Source organism: Merops nubicus, unplaced genomic scaffold, assembly GCF_000691845.1.
Source record: "Merops nubicus isolate BGI_N331 unplaced genomic scaffold, ASM69184v1 scaffold32035, whole genome shotgun sequence".
Classification (NCBI taxonomy): domain Eukaryota; kingdom Metazoa; phylum Chordata; class Aves; order Coraciiformes; family Meropidae; genus Merops; species Merops nubicus.
This window is the reverse complement of record NW_008612131.1, coordinates 1,269-16,242: the sequence shown is the minus strand read 5'-3', so window position 1 is coordinate 16,242 and position 14,974 is coordinate 1,269. Positions and strand designations below refer to the sequence as shown.

General features: G+C 47.1%; 1 protein-coding gene across 1 annotated transcript; it reads left to right on the top strand.

The window, feature by feature from the left end:
- Positions 1-2,664: 2,664 nt before the first annotated feature.
- On the top strand, positions 2,665-5,490 carry AADAC (arylacetamide deacetylase; the record flags this gene model as incomplete). Its single annotated transcript, XM_008941459.1, has 4 exons — positions 2,665-2,887; positions 3,131-3,200; positions 3,552-3,723; positions 4,882-5,490. Coding segments are annotated over 4 exons (1,074 nt in total), but the record flags the coding sequence as incomplete, so codon positions are not given.
- Positions 5,491-14,974: the final 9,484 nt, after the last annotated feature.

Genomic DNA, 14,974 nt, shown 5'->3' with positions numbered 1-14,974 from the left:
GGGGGGTGGGGGGAGGGGGGAAGAGGAGAAGAATAAAGCACCTCTCAGAAAGCAAACTTCCAATAGGCTCTACCCCCAGCTGGCCTATTTTGTATATTATTAGACTCAAACCTGCTTTGAGTTTAATCTGTTTTTCACCTTCGGATAACCCTTTATTACTTAATTATGTCTATGGGTGTGTGTTGAAGTAGTTGGGAGCCTCGTGAGGGAGGCTGGGCAGGTGCCCCATGGCCTTAAACATATACAATTGTTCTTGTTATCAGTGTCAGCTCTTAGTTTTTTGTGTGTTTAACCTGAATATGCACAAGAGTGATGTACATTAAACTGAAAAGGAATATGCCAATTAGTTTAAAATTTCTTCCAATTTTGCTTGAAATGAACTAGAAATCAAAGCTGAGTTCACTTTCAGCTGGCCACATAGCAAATGGATTTCAAGCAATTTTGAAGTTGTATTCGTCATCGTTTTCTTTCATCTTGAAAACAAATCCCCTGCAAGTTATTCCTTAGTATATTATTAGGAATTAGAAGATATAACACTCCCAAATCCTGAAGGAGCCCATGCTATTCCTACCCTCTAGCTGAAGCAGCTCCAGCAGCCCATTGCCACAGCATGCTGGGCTTTGAGAAGGCTACACACAGTAGAGGTTCCTCACACTTCCGTGTTTCATGTGACTGAGATCACACTCTACCCACAGTCAATCTCTAATGTAACTGAATTTTTGTTCAACGGGCATTTACAACGGCTTTCACAGTATAGAAAATGAAGACTTCATTTTCCTGTCAGTCACTGTGACATTGTTCCTGAAAGGAGGTTGTAGCAATGTGGGGGATAGTCTGTTCTCCCAAGTGACAAAAGCATGATGGGCTCAAGTTGCACCAAAGAGTTCTAGGTTGGACATAAGTAAAAATTTAATGCCCAAAAGGGTTGTCCAGGGCTGTGCCAGGCTGCCCAGGGCAGTGAGTGGAGTCCTGTTTTGCCAATGACCAGGCCTAACAGAAATGGTAGCACCAGCAGGAAGATGAACCAATACACAGACTGCATTGTATACAAAAAGGACATTCCACGAATGATCGCTGGGGGTACAAACAGATCAATCAGCTGGTATATAATCAACACCACCCCCAACAATCCCACAAAAGATGTGACTCGGCCCACAACAGGTGGTACAAACAGAGACCCGAGGTTTCCCATACTTGGCATGGGAAACAGCCAGACCAGCCATTTAAATACATAAGAAAATGGTGCCCACATGGTGACTCTCACCTGATCAGCCCACATTTGCAAAGGTCTAAACAGATCAGAGCCCAGCTTCAGGGAGAGTCAGGAGCATCTGCTCTGTGGCATGCACTCCACAGAGCTTCCTGGGTCAGAGAAGACCTCCTGACTCCCTGCAAGTGGTCCCAGCTTTTATCCCCAAGCAGACACCTGACCTTTGTCAACTCAATGCGGGACCCCTGGGGCTCATTTCCCTTATGGCTCTCCCTGCAGGGCCGGGCGCACCCTGGGGGGAAGCTATAAGGCAAACTCACCACCTCTTTATGAAGGGCTGTGGGAATCACCCATATGTCAACCTTAATTCGGGGCTCGGGGCTCAAATCCCAGCATTTCAAGTCCCCATCCCTGAAGGGATTTCCAAGCCGTGGAGATGTGGTTTCAAGGGACATGGGTCAACTGGGGAACTGTTAGACTAGATCTCCAACCAGAGAATCTCTTCCAACGAGAATGATCCTATGATTATTCTTTTGTGTCGTGTTGGTGTCTATTACAGGTTTTTAATGAGCTTTTAAAATACATTTCTAATATCTTAAAAACACTGTAGAATTAAGTTCTTTAAACATAGTAAGAGGAAGAAAGGAGAAAAACAAAACCAAACCAAAACAAAAACTCCAATAAGATTTATGTATAAACACACACTAGTCAATCTTTACTTGTCACAATTCCCCCAAGGCAGCTCTGAGGAAACGCTGGTGCCTCCATGGGGAGCTGGTTGGCTGGGAGGGACTTGCTGGGATCTGCACTTCTAGCACAGTTTATGACCAGTGCCTGTAGAAATGTTCTCACCTGGGTTCACTCTTGGGTGCCACAGACTCAGTAGAACAAAAGCTGGCACAATTTTTTAAAAAAGCTTTATATTCATGGTGTGAACTAGCCTGTCAGTGAAAGAGGTTCTTAATAGGTGTAAGTTGCCATGATGTCAGAGAGCCAAAGCTGCCAAATGTTAATCTTTGGAGCTCATATTTCACCTGCAGGTTTACTTGCTAGGGTTTGATTTTTGTTTTCATTTTATTTAACATCTTAGAATAACTGTATTAATAAATGTTTAAAACATGAGTTTCAAAGGAAACTGCATTAACACTATTAGAATTGCATCCTTGTTATGTTCTATGCCTGTGCTTCCAGGCGTTGTCTGGGCAAAGGGAAGTGGTGGTGTCCCCTGGGCTGCCTTCCAGCCACCACCACCAATCTTCACATGGGACATAAGGGAGAGAAGGGAGCTGGACACTGTGAGACGCTGACTCCTCTGAGTCCTCAGCACCTGACTTAGCAACATTTAGAGACACTTTAGACCTGCACAGAGCATCAGATGACTTTATGGAAATTCAGCCTCCAGGAGTAACTAAAGCTGTGTTTACAATGCTGTTCTCCCTTGCCTTGGGCTGCAGGCTGCGCTTGCTGAGCAGCTGGGGCTGATGCACTACATGGATGTTATGATGCTCATCACAGCAGTCGAGTACGTCGCACCCATGTCCGATGAGAACGTTACTGTGACAGACACCGAGTTCAGCAACGTTCCCATCCGTCTGTTCGTGCCCAGAAAGCCCTCTGATGGGCTGAGGAGGGGGGTGGTCTACTTCCACGGTGGAGGCTGGAGCCTAGGAGACGCAGGTAAGCTCTTCCCTGTCTGCACCAGGGCTCTGCACGGACTTCTCAGTGCCCATGTTATGTGCTGACCTTTGTTTGATGGGAGGTGCCACAGAGAGGGTGCAGGACCTGGTGTTTCACCAGCTAAAAACAGGTAGAGGTTTGGGAAAGTCACCTGAAAGCCTCTGCCAAGAGGAACAAGCTGCTGCATCTGGGTCTGCTCTCAAATGTACTGGAGCATGTTCTAAGAGACTCACTTCATTTCAGGCATGAAATCCTATGATCGTCTGACGAGGTGGACTTCAAGCAGGTTAAATGCTGTTGTGGTATCAGTCAAGTAAGAGACATTCTCATTCTAGATGGGATGAGGGTTTGGAATAAATTAATCTATTTCAAATAATCTAATTTTGCAATTTATTTTTTTTCCCATGTGCTCTCCTGCTAGCTTTAAGTCTTTGTAAACAAGAGCTGTCAAGGCTGTAGTTGAGAGTTGTGGTTGGTGGTTATTTTGGATATTGCTTTATGAAGTTGGGTGGGTACTAAAATATTTGATCCTCCAGTATAGACAGATAGTTCCCATTTCTCTGGGCAAAGAAAATAATAAACTTTCACCAGCTAGGGCAGACATTAGCAAGCCTTTCTCGTGATCAATAGTGAGAGGTAAAACCCTTCTGCTTGCCTCTAACAGCTACAGGTTGGCACCAAAACACCATTTTCCCACTCAATTTGAAGACGCGTATTCGGTAACGAAGTTCTTCCTCCAGAGAAACGTCCTCTCCCAGTATAGGGTGGACCCAGGTCGGGTCTGTGTGGCAGGAGACAGTGCAGGTGGCAACTTAGCTGCAGCTGTGGCACAACAGGTAAAAAAAGAACCGTTTTGCTGACTCAATCTTTTTTTCCCCCTGTCATTTCATGAATACTTAAAACAGACTGACAAAAACTCTTCTGAAAGCAAGTCTCCTGTGGTTTGTGTGTGCAACACATCCCACTGCCTGCAGGACCATCAGGGAGGGCTCTGGGAATCCTGGCCAGCAAACTGAGCCCTTTAATAGCTTCAAAGCAGCTTTGAGGCTATGAGCTGCTCCAAACCTTTAGCCCCTAAAAAAAGTCTCTCTGCCCTATGATTAGGGCCAATATAACTCTATGCTTAAGCACCTTTTGACTGTTTTAGGTATGTTGTTTGACAAGGGATTTTTAGCAATTTGGCTCATATAAGTGTAAATATCAGGAAAAAAAAAAAAAAGAAGACTCACTGTCTCAGTGTCATTTGATCACACAGAGTTTAGTGCCTTTTGTGCTTCTTACTCAAGGTTTATTAAACAGTGTGAGGTTTTTGTTCTCTTGAGAAGTGATTTGGTTGGTAATGAATCTCATTTGGAAAGGTTGTGAATCTGCTGTGGACACTGAAAGCAGAAGATGAGGGAGAAGGTGGAAATTTATTAATGAAGAGGCATAAAGGATGGCATATATGAAATGTCAGTGTTCATCACTTTTTATTTTCCACATCTAAAATGCACAGAACTGTAGTTGTTTGAGTTCTGACAGCTCAGGTTTAAAAAGAACAACCAGATGGATAAGCTCTAAGTTGTCTGAAATGATTAAAGGAGCCTCAGAAACCTGCAATTTTGAAGCTGTAAGAATAGAAATTTGCTATGGTTATAGCAAAAGCGTTTGTTACCACTTTGGAAAGCATCAATGCTTCAAAAAGTCTCAGTGTTTCAAAAAGAATATTTCCTAGATATTGTTATCTTTCAACATAAGAAATAAAATTAAATTCTATTTGATGCTTAAGATATTTTAATACAACATGCTGTTTTAGGTGACCTGCCTGTGAACCTTATACCTTTAATCTATTCTGTGAACTGAATACCTTTAAACTGTTCTGGTTTCATTGATAACTTTATTTCTCTTGTGTTATCATGTGTGTTAATTCCTTACTTTTAAGGTCTTCTGTCAAGGTGAGAGAAGCAACATTTTTTTAACTGTCTTTTTATAATTATTTCTGGTTTATTCTACAGCTGTTAGAGGATTCTGAAGTTGAAACTGAACTCAAAGCCCAAGCTTTGCTTTATCCTGCTCTTCAAACCCTTGACGTGAATTTGCCGTCTTACCAAGAGAACGAAAATGACCCCCTTTTACCCAAGGCGCTTATGGTCAGGTTCTGGAGCGAGTATTTCACTCTGGATGTGTCTCTCAGGGAAGCAATGGCCTCCAACAGGCACATCCCGTCCGAGTCCAGCCACTTGTTTCAGTTCGTAAACTGGAGCAGTTTGTTGCCAGAAGAGATGAAGAAGGATCACACCTACACCAGTCCCACCTACGGGCGCCCGGAGCTCGCCCAGCGATACCCGGGGTTCCTGGATCCCAGGGCGGCCCCGCTGCTGGCGAGCGATGCCCGGCTATGGCACCTGCCCCTCACCTACGTCCTGACCTGCGAGCATGACGTCCTGCGGGACGACGGGGCCATGTACGTTGGGCGCCTGCGGGCAGCAGGTGTCCCTGTCGTGCACCACCACGCCAGGGACGCCTTTCACGGGGCCCTCATGTTCATCTCGAGCCCGGCTGAGTTAGCTGTCGGGCACCGGCTGCTGAACAGATACATCAAGTGGCTAGATGAGAATCTGTAAGGTGGAAGCGTTGCTTCGGAACGCCTGGCTTGTGTTCACTGGGCACGACAGAGGAGAGTAGGAGCTATGTGAGTTTTGAGGCATGGTTTGCTCTGCAGTGTCTGGATTGCAGCCTTTCTCACCTTCTCTGGTAGGAAAATCAGTCTGTTCCTAACCCAAGTGTTCCCTCAGTGCTGTCAGCAGAGCTCAGAACCCCACAAAGTGCCTGGGCTGCCCCGGGACTTCTCCCCTGGCCGACACCAGCAGGGTTGGTGTCCCCAAGCCCTGGCTGGCACAGCACGGGGCATTCAATGGCTCTCGTCAGTCGCTTCTTGCTTCTTGCTGTCGCTGTCTCTTCACAGCACGGGCCGGTGCAAACTGGCGAGGTCCCTGTCTGCTTGCGGGACATGCTTAGTGGCCGCTCGCTGGCTGCTCCCTGTCCCATGGCATGTGTGGGGTGGTGGGCTGAGCAGAGGCACCCGAGGAGCAGGGTCGCTGGTGGGACCCTGCCCATCACACGTGGCACCTGGGCTCCGCTGCTGTCCCTCCAGCACAGCTCAAGGGAAGTGCTCGGGAGCCAGGTGGGACAGCTCTAACAGTGCAAATATTTGGGCTTTTTAAGTTTTGTTTGGGTTTTCTGTTGTTTGGTTTTTTTTTTTTTTAAACATATCTCTCTTACTGAGTAATCACTTTCTCTAATCCCCCCGCTTAGAAGGAAACGATGTGACAAACCAGCACTGCACGTTCATTAGATAAGGGAGGCCTGTGGAGGTCCCAGACTTACAATAGCGCTGCTCTACTTATCCAATAATTTATATGTGTTCCAATTATCCTTAAAATTGTTCAGCTCTTCTTACATATGAACTTTTAAAAATAGAATTAGTTTAGTAGCTTTATAGGCATGAAAAGGAAACACAGTTCAGCTGCCAGTCTTGAACAAGTACCCTCTTTGTAAATGTTTTGTGTATTAAATGTAAGCCCTATGTATTTTTAATGACGAATGCATACATTGGTTGGCTGTTGGTTTTAAACTGATCACAACACACCACAAACACCTGGTGTGCATCCTGCTTTTTTCTTCTGCATAGAAATTACTGAATCTTCAATAATCCTGGGATTTTTTGAGTCTGTGTGCAGCCTGTTTAGATGGAATGTATATGGACTGATTGCTACGTTTTTCTTTTTCACCTTAAATATGTTGAATATAAAAATTAAATTTGTCTTTGATTCAATGCAATGTACTTTTTGTCACTCAGGCATCCCACTTGTCAGAAAGGAGTAACAGTCGGCATTAGTACACACGGTAGCTGCTGCAAACATCCTGGACCAAACCCAGGGGGATGTTTTTTGACTGTTAACATGAATATTTAGTAATGCCCATCTGTGGCTGTTGAGAAGTGAAACAGGTTGAGTAGGTGCCTTTTATCAACAGAAGGATGCTGAAGCTTGCAATTGCTGCAGCAGGAGTGTTCCATTTCCCTGCATCTGAGTGGTGACAAAGGTCAGCATGAGAAGCAGGAGGGTGGTTGCTCCCAGCACACTGAAGAGCTGGGACGCCCATCTTGTCCACGCTGCCACCAGTGTGGCATTTCCTCTCTCACAGCTCAGACATCAGCTACAGCAGGGACACGGGGAGCATCCAAGGCTGTGAGAGCACCAGGGTCTGCCGGGAGGGCACTGCTGCCCCTGCCCCGGCTTCCCAAGCAGGGCTGTTGGTCCTCCCTGCACCTCCCTGATACGCGAGCAGCTCTTGGCAAGGCTGGGGAGGGCTTTGGATGAGGGTCCTGGCATTTCCTCTGTTTCTCCAGACGAATATTCTGGGAAGGCATTGGGAAGGGCTTGGCAGGGGAGGCAGGCTTGCTGACAGGGTGATTGTTGGCCAAGAAGGGAGCCTAGGGAGGTGGTGAAGGAGGAGGTGAAGCCATGCCTTAATGATAAATGCTTAAATTAGTGGAGAATCTGACCGAGCAGGCGTACAGGAGATTAGGCAGTGAAGATGTTAGTATTAAGAGGAACAGAGCTGAACAACACTTCTAGAATGATATTTTCTACCTTTAGAAAACTTTTATACCTACAAGGTAGCAAAAAAATTTATGTTCTAAGCAAAATTGCTAAGTGTTACCAAACTTCCCCTGCATGTTTTTGTAGGACTCTGCTTGGAGCAAGAAGTACATTTCTTTTAACCACCAACCCCCACATATGGATTTATGATTGATTGGACTCTATATGCTTTTGATTAGGTTCCTAAAACAGACTTTTTGAGTTAGAAATGCTTGGTGAGGCACAAGACAAGAGTGAAAATTGTAATGTCAGCATCTCTGGCAGGACAGGCTGAAGCTGTAGGAAGCAATGCATTTATCCAGAGCAGAGAACAGTAAAAACGGCTCCAAGGGAAGGCTTCATTCCGGCTCCTGCTGGAGGCTGAAGTGAAATTTGGTGTTTGATAGTAAAAGACAAAGCCATCATCCTGGTGTGCTTAGCCAGTGGCATCCCAGCTGGGGATGATTAAGAAGGGAGTTTGGCTGAGATGATCTCCAGAGGACCCTTCTAACCCCCACCACGCTGGAATGCTCTGCTTGCACCAGTGGGCTCACTGGGGCTTTGCGCTGCCACCATCGAGCCCGGCCTGCCAGATCTCCCCAGGGCCGGGCATGGCACGCCGTGCCCACGCCCCACGTTTGCCCCGTGCCCTCGCTGTGGATGCTGACCAAGCCTGGCGTGCCAGTGTGTGCTCAGGGCATAGCGTTGGCCCCTTGCCTGCGGCTCCTGGGGCTCCCTGTGCTTGGGGGGCACGGCTGGCACTCTCAGCCCTGCTGGGGAGCGGGGGCAACCGGCTCCGGCCATAGAGAGCCAGCCCCCCAAGGCCACCCGTGCGCTGGGGACGCTGGTCTCTGGTGCCCTGCTCCCCTCACCACCTGCACATAAAGGTGGTGCAGTGCCAGGTGCATGCAGAGAAAATGAAATTCAGGCTTTTCAGTGAGTGGAGGAGGAAATGTCCTAGTGACAAGATGAGGGGCAATGGTTTTAAGCTAGAAAAGGGGAGATTTAGGTTAGACATTAGGAAAAAGTTCTTCAGTATGAGGGTGATAGACCACTGGAATAGGTTGCCCAGACAGGTGGTGGAGGCCCCATCCCTGGGGACATTCAAGATCTGGCTAGATGAAGCTCTGAGTAGCTTAATCTAGTTGGAGGTGTCCCTGCTTGTGGTGGGGTGGTGTTGTACTAGATGACCTTTGGAGGTCCCTTCCAGCCCAAACATTCTGTGATTCTATGAAATAAGCATCCCCTCCAGCTAGGGTTTCCCCATTATCAGTTTGTTAGTCTTTAAATTTTTGCTGGAGTGGTTAAAAAAAACACCAAAAACCCAAACCAAACAACCCCCCCAAACCAACAACAATAAAACACAACCCCTCCCCGAAAGCACAACTTAGAAAACGGTTTTGGTTTTCTAGTATTTTTGGAACTGTTGATTAAGTTGTTCCCTGCAGGTAAAATCAGCTTCAGGCCCAATCACACTGGTGGTGCTCAGCACATTCATTATTATTAACCCTTCGTAGAAGCAGTTTCAAAGGCTCCCTTTAAAGTTTCACCCATAAAGCTGTTTGATTTCATTTTTTCCCCACTGAGGAGAGCCCCGGGCTGAACTCTGCCCAGCAGAGGACAGCACATCTCCAGCCTGCACCACCACCAGAACCTGGAGCTCCTGGGCTTGCTGATCCAGCACCGCAGGCTGCCCCTGCTCTGGCAGCAACAGAACCCCTTTTTCAGGAAGCCCCTTTTGTTCAGCTGTTCCTTAGTGACAAGGCTACTGGAAGCCACTGCAACTACAGATGCCAGCCCCCGTGACCAAGAGAGCTTTGTGAAGTCTCTGGCCTCAAAATAATCAAGGCTTAGAAAACCACTCTCATGTGCCAAATGAAACTACACAATATTCACAGAGATGTTAAACTGGGACAAAACATCTAAACCCACTGAAATTCCATTAAGAATACTTTAATAACTATGAGAGATTTTTGAACTGTCTTTTTCTTTGAAATATTTGCACCTCGGTGGACATCCTTGAGGGAGAGCACATTTGGGGCTAGAGAGGATTGTGGCCTGCCCTCCTTCCCCAGCTTTGGTGTCCCCAGGTGCTGGAGCATGGTGGTCTCAGCTGGTGGGTTTATAAAGATCCACTAAGTGTGGCTAGAGAGTGCCGAGGTGGAGTTAGGTATTAACTACCTGTGAAGAGCACACATCTGCCCTGGGAAATTGCTTCTGCAGACAGGCTGCTGCCCAACCCTGCTGCTAACCCACCCACTCCAGAGGCCAAGCAGGTGCCTTTTGGGAGGTTTGTGTATTTATTGCTCCATCACCAGGTACTTGAAGTTTTTCTGAGGCGGAGAAGGAGCAACACTCCATTTACTGAGCCCCTTTTTATCCTTCCATGCAACAGCAGTTGCCTGAATGAACAAAATATTTAAAAGCTGGTAAAGGAGAAGCTAGCATTATTCATGAGCCAGGTGGGAAATCTTAAAGCAGTTTCTGTAATGCTTAAATATTAGCTGATTTCTTGGCCTTGTCTTCAGAGAAAAGCCGGAATTGCATTTTATATCCCAGATATCAATAGGATTAATATTCACTAACATTAAAATACATCGGGGGTGGGTGGGTGGGTGGGGAATATTTTTGGTAGCTGAACCATGTTTATTTCTCCCATTTAAAAAAAATCATGACAGTATTCGGACTTCCACTTACAAGTACCACGACTTTGTGTTTAACTTCTTAGTATTTACCAGGCCTTGGCTGCCACTTGTTTTTTATTAAGAAATGCATTTGTAAGGCCAGGATATATATTTAATGTATAACCCTTTGTATAAATTCAACAACATTTTACATTTTAAATAAAATACCTGTTGGACTTTAGAGACACCAAAGCTCTAGGAGGAGGAGGAAGAGGAAGGCTCCAGGGCGAAGTCTCCATGCAGCAATCAAGAGCAGTGAAGGCCTCTTCCTCCTCCTCTTCCTAGGACACACGGGTTGAAAAAAGGACTTTATAGCTTTGGAGGAGCAAAAGAAATCTGTGTGTTGGATTTTTTGAAACATACAATATTAATGAAGTTCTATTCCTCCTAGGAAAAAAATAATTGGATAATTGAAGCGATTTCATGCCTTTCCTCATTTTCAGGCCCTGCCTACGATTACTACAATTCCAAATAACAGCTGGCAAAGTGCAAAGGGGAGCAATTGGAGGAGAGATATGTATTGGGGAGGCATTTTATGCAAATAAAACCCTACCCAGAGCCCTTACACTGCAGGCTGGCTCAAACACTGCTGTCATAAAAGCAGAACTCTGGGCTGATGATGGGTGAGAGTACGTTCACTGGAAGTTTATCTGCTCTTTGTATCTGCTGCTAGTTTGCATGCATCAATTCTTCACAGCTAGGTCTCTTGCCCAGCACGGCCCTGTTGAAATGGGTGAGACGGGTGCTGGTCCTGGGCTTCTGCCACCACTGGCCTGTGGGTGCTCAGCCCTGCTTGCCACCCTCTGCCTCCACCCCGCTCTCTCTCTCGGGTCCTAGTCACTGCCACGCTGTGGGTTTTTCTAACTCCTCCAGCCCACCATTTAACCTCTGGCATCCTCTTCACCACAGTGATGGAAAAATGTCACTTCTGGTTTACAGCAATATCTGCAAAAGGCCCACACAGTACAATCCGCCAGGGGCTTTGGCTGTTTGTTCAGCTGGGGAAGATGCTGCGCTGTGGAGGAGAATCAGGAACGGTGGTCAAACGCTGTGTGGGACACGGCCGTGCTGGGGGAGCTGGCGGTGTCTGGGCTCAGCCATGGCTAAAGCCTGGGCACTGCACCTGAGCGAGCGTGGTGCTGGGAGCTACCTGTGCCCGCCTCTTCTGCTGCAATGCCAGATTTACCTAATTCTGAACATTCAGCACCTTAAGAGAGCCTGTTTTCTTCCTTTAGCAAGAGCTAAACACTGGCAGCGGTGCAGGTCAGGCTGTGGGTGTGCGGGAGCGTGGGCTGCTTTCGGCATCAGCAATATCCCGAGCACCCTACGCACACTCCCGACTGCTGTGGCCAGCGGGACAGGAGCTGCCCTGGCCCCTTCCTCGGGGAGGGCTGAGGGCAGAGAGAGCGCAGATGTGCTCCGAGTAGTTTTCCTGGCACAGCTGCCAAACCACCATCCGAGTCCAACAGGATGGCTTTGGCGTGGGTACTGAAGCAAAGGAGAATTCTGGGGTGCAGGGAAACCAGGTACTGCTGGACTAATATAAACAAGCCACAGATAAGCAGGAGTAAGAATGTAATTCTGTCCCATCTTTGTACCAAGGGTGGAAGCAGCATCAGGCTCCTGTGTTTGCCACGACCGGGCTGGTGGAGCAGCAGCGGCGTGTGCCGCTGAGCCGCCAGGACTGCAGCTCTCATTGCAAGGTTCTCCTCAACTGCTCCGTGGTGGCCAGGGCCAGGCCTTCACTCATTTCCCCTAGTATTACTTTATAACCTAAAAGAATATTCCCATATTCCATCTTCCTCCCGGGGATGAATCCTGAGTGGGGATAAACGTGCCTTGTTTAAGGACTCTGTAGGAGCACATTTCACTCAAGGTCAACCCTAATGACTCATTTCCAACAGCCAAATGCAAATACACCATAATGAGCCGTTAAATATGTGTGACTCATTTAATAGGCCTCTGTCTTATATAAATTGACTAATGGGTATTTAATGACAACAAATGTCCCTGACTCCAGTTGCTTTTCTTTCCCAAAGCTGGTAGGTTGCTGAAGACCTGGTGAATTTAACAGTATGGCATTGACGCCGAGCCAGAGCCTGCACTGGTCTCCCAGTTTAAATGGCCAGTTTCTGTGGACTTGCCTCCAACTGCCTGGGAGCTGCAGGATCACTTGGAGCAGCACCACTACAGCAGCTTGCCTGAGAAATACTGCAGGTATCTCCCAAAGCACCACAAAGACACATTCTGAGCGTACTGGAAACCCTGTTTATTCCTTTAGCTGGTTCCACACATGTCACTGAGTTTTGCTGCCAGGGTACGATGGTTGCAAAGCAAAACCCGCAGCTCTGAGCAGGTGGCAGCTTCTCCTTCCTGTTTCATCCTGCCATTACTGTGCTAGGATCAAGCGGGAGAAGCTCCTGGCTCCTGCAGATCCAGACAGCTGTTCCCTGGGAAGCCTCAGCACGGCCCACAGCACTGCTGAGCTAATAAGCAGTTCCCACAGTTTCGTTTCTGATTTATCTTCTGAAAATTTTAATTTTATTGGTCTGGTAAAATTCAGAAACCGCTATTTTATACAATTCACCAAAGCGAAGAAATGCGGAATACATGCTTGTGCCAAGTATTTCCAAAATTTCAGGGACTGAAAGCTAATGTGTCATTTAGGAATTTAGTTTATTTAGCCTTTTTCCCAGCTCACAAGTTTTCATGTAGCCTTCTACATATGACTTGTAGCTTCTTTCTCTTTTTGCTCATGCTTTAAAAATGAGATGTACAAATTCTGGCTTGTGTATAAGAAATGTAACTGTGCCTCAGCTATATTTGCTACACTATTTCCAGGAGTTTTAATTTCTGACAAACACATTTCACATGAACAATATAGCTATTTCTAAATAGTGATTTTTAAAAGTACCATCCTGCCCAGCCACATTAAAACAAGCTGGGTTTGCCCAAATTGCCATATGATGGGTGGCAGTGGAGCGCACAGTCCCTGATAACAGCTAATAATAATTTAATTTCCTTTCCGCATTTCCACAGCGGTTGTTGATGTAGAGAAGTTTGTATTGTGCCCTGTGTTTGTGCCAGATGTTGCTTACTGAAAAACCCAACCAGCTCCCTGTGATTGTAGCAGCAGCCCTGGTGCTGTACACAGCTGGAGATGGGCTTTCTCTAGGGCTGAGCTTTCTCTTGCAGCCTGAGGAATGGACTGAACACCAGCTGGGAACCTGAGCAGTGTCCCTACCTGCATCAGCAAGAGCCAACTGCCATGTTTTCACTACTCCTGCCACCTGTATTAGCCAAACTAAAAGTATCATGGGGCAGTGGCATGTTCTGCAGCCAGTGCCCAGCACCCTTCACTAAATTTGCTGTTGAAGGAGCATGGTCTCTCCTGGTTCCCGTTACTCCATCTTGAAGAACGTGGCAGGCACTTCCCCTGTTCTCACCTTCCCTTTGCTGCCGTGTCCTTTTCAGTCTGTGCCCACCCATTTGGGCCCTGCCTGGCCCCAGTGATGCTCTGGTCGAGGCAGCCACTCACCCTCCTGCCTGTGCCAGGGCATGACAGGGGCATGGTGAGGCAGGTACCTGCCACCGGTCCCAAGCCTGCCCTGCTCTCCTTTTTTAATCTCTTGGTAGAAATTCAGAGCTCTTTTAACCCTCATCTTTCACTTGTGCTCCTCATTGTTCTGATGCTTTCTCAAAATGTGCTCTCTGAAGCTTTGGGTCATTTTTCTTCTGAGCACTCACCAAGTAGAGGAGCTCCTGCAGCACTGCATGGCACTTTGGTACACAGAGAGGAGAAGTGAACCTCATCTTCTCAGCTCTTTGTATTTTCCTTCTGAAAAGGAAGTTGATTTCAAAAGCGACTTTAGCTGTGTGGTGGCTGTGTTTTCAGACAAGCTCAAAGCTTCACTCTGAAATGCTCTCCACTGCAGTGACACCCTGGAGAAGGCTCAATGCCAAGCTGGTCAGGCTGAGACCAGGTGCAGCCAGGAGCAGAGCTGAGCCTGGGAACACCACAACCCTCAGATGGAGCTGTCTGACCAAGAACTGGAGATACCACCTCAGTGGAGCTCTGCCTCCAGCTGAAACATCCCTTTCTCCTGGGTGTGACCCTCCCTCGTGAAGGGACCATCCTGACTGGGGCAGAGCTCAACACCACTGTCACCCACTGTCATACTCGAAGTGTTGGACCTCAGCTCTGTTTTGTTTGTTTGTCCCTGCAAGGGTGAAACAACATCTGGGATCAGATGAAGCAGTTGGACGCTGGGAGACATGCACACCTGGCAAAGGCTTGGCTGTCTTTGAGCAATCAGGTGAATAAAGTGGTTTTGGCTTGTTTGCTAAAGGGGTGATTAATAACCCCCAGACACTGGGATTTTACTTTTCCTGCAAAGCAGGCCTAGCAACTGCACACGTTCGTATACAGAGTGATTGGGGTTTTCGGTAGCAGGCTGAAAAGAGCTCTTTTCCCAGGAAAGCTTGGACCACATGATCCTCGAGGTTGCTTCCAACCTGGTATTCAGTGTATAAATCTATGATTCTATGAAAAGACCATTACTTGTTACATGAGCCAAGAAAGAAAGGCTGATCTTTTCTTTGCAGTCATTAGTGTATATTGGCAGGTCATGCAGCAACAGGTTTTTGGCTTGAAACCTCACTTGGAGCAGGATTATGCACAGCAATAGAAGTTAAATGGAATCACAGGGAAGCTTACATTGCACAATCTCTAGCAATCTCCAGCAATCTCCACCAGACAGAAACCTGCCTGGCAGCTATGA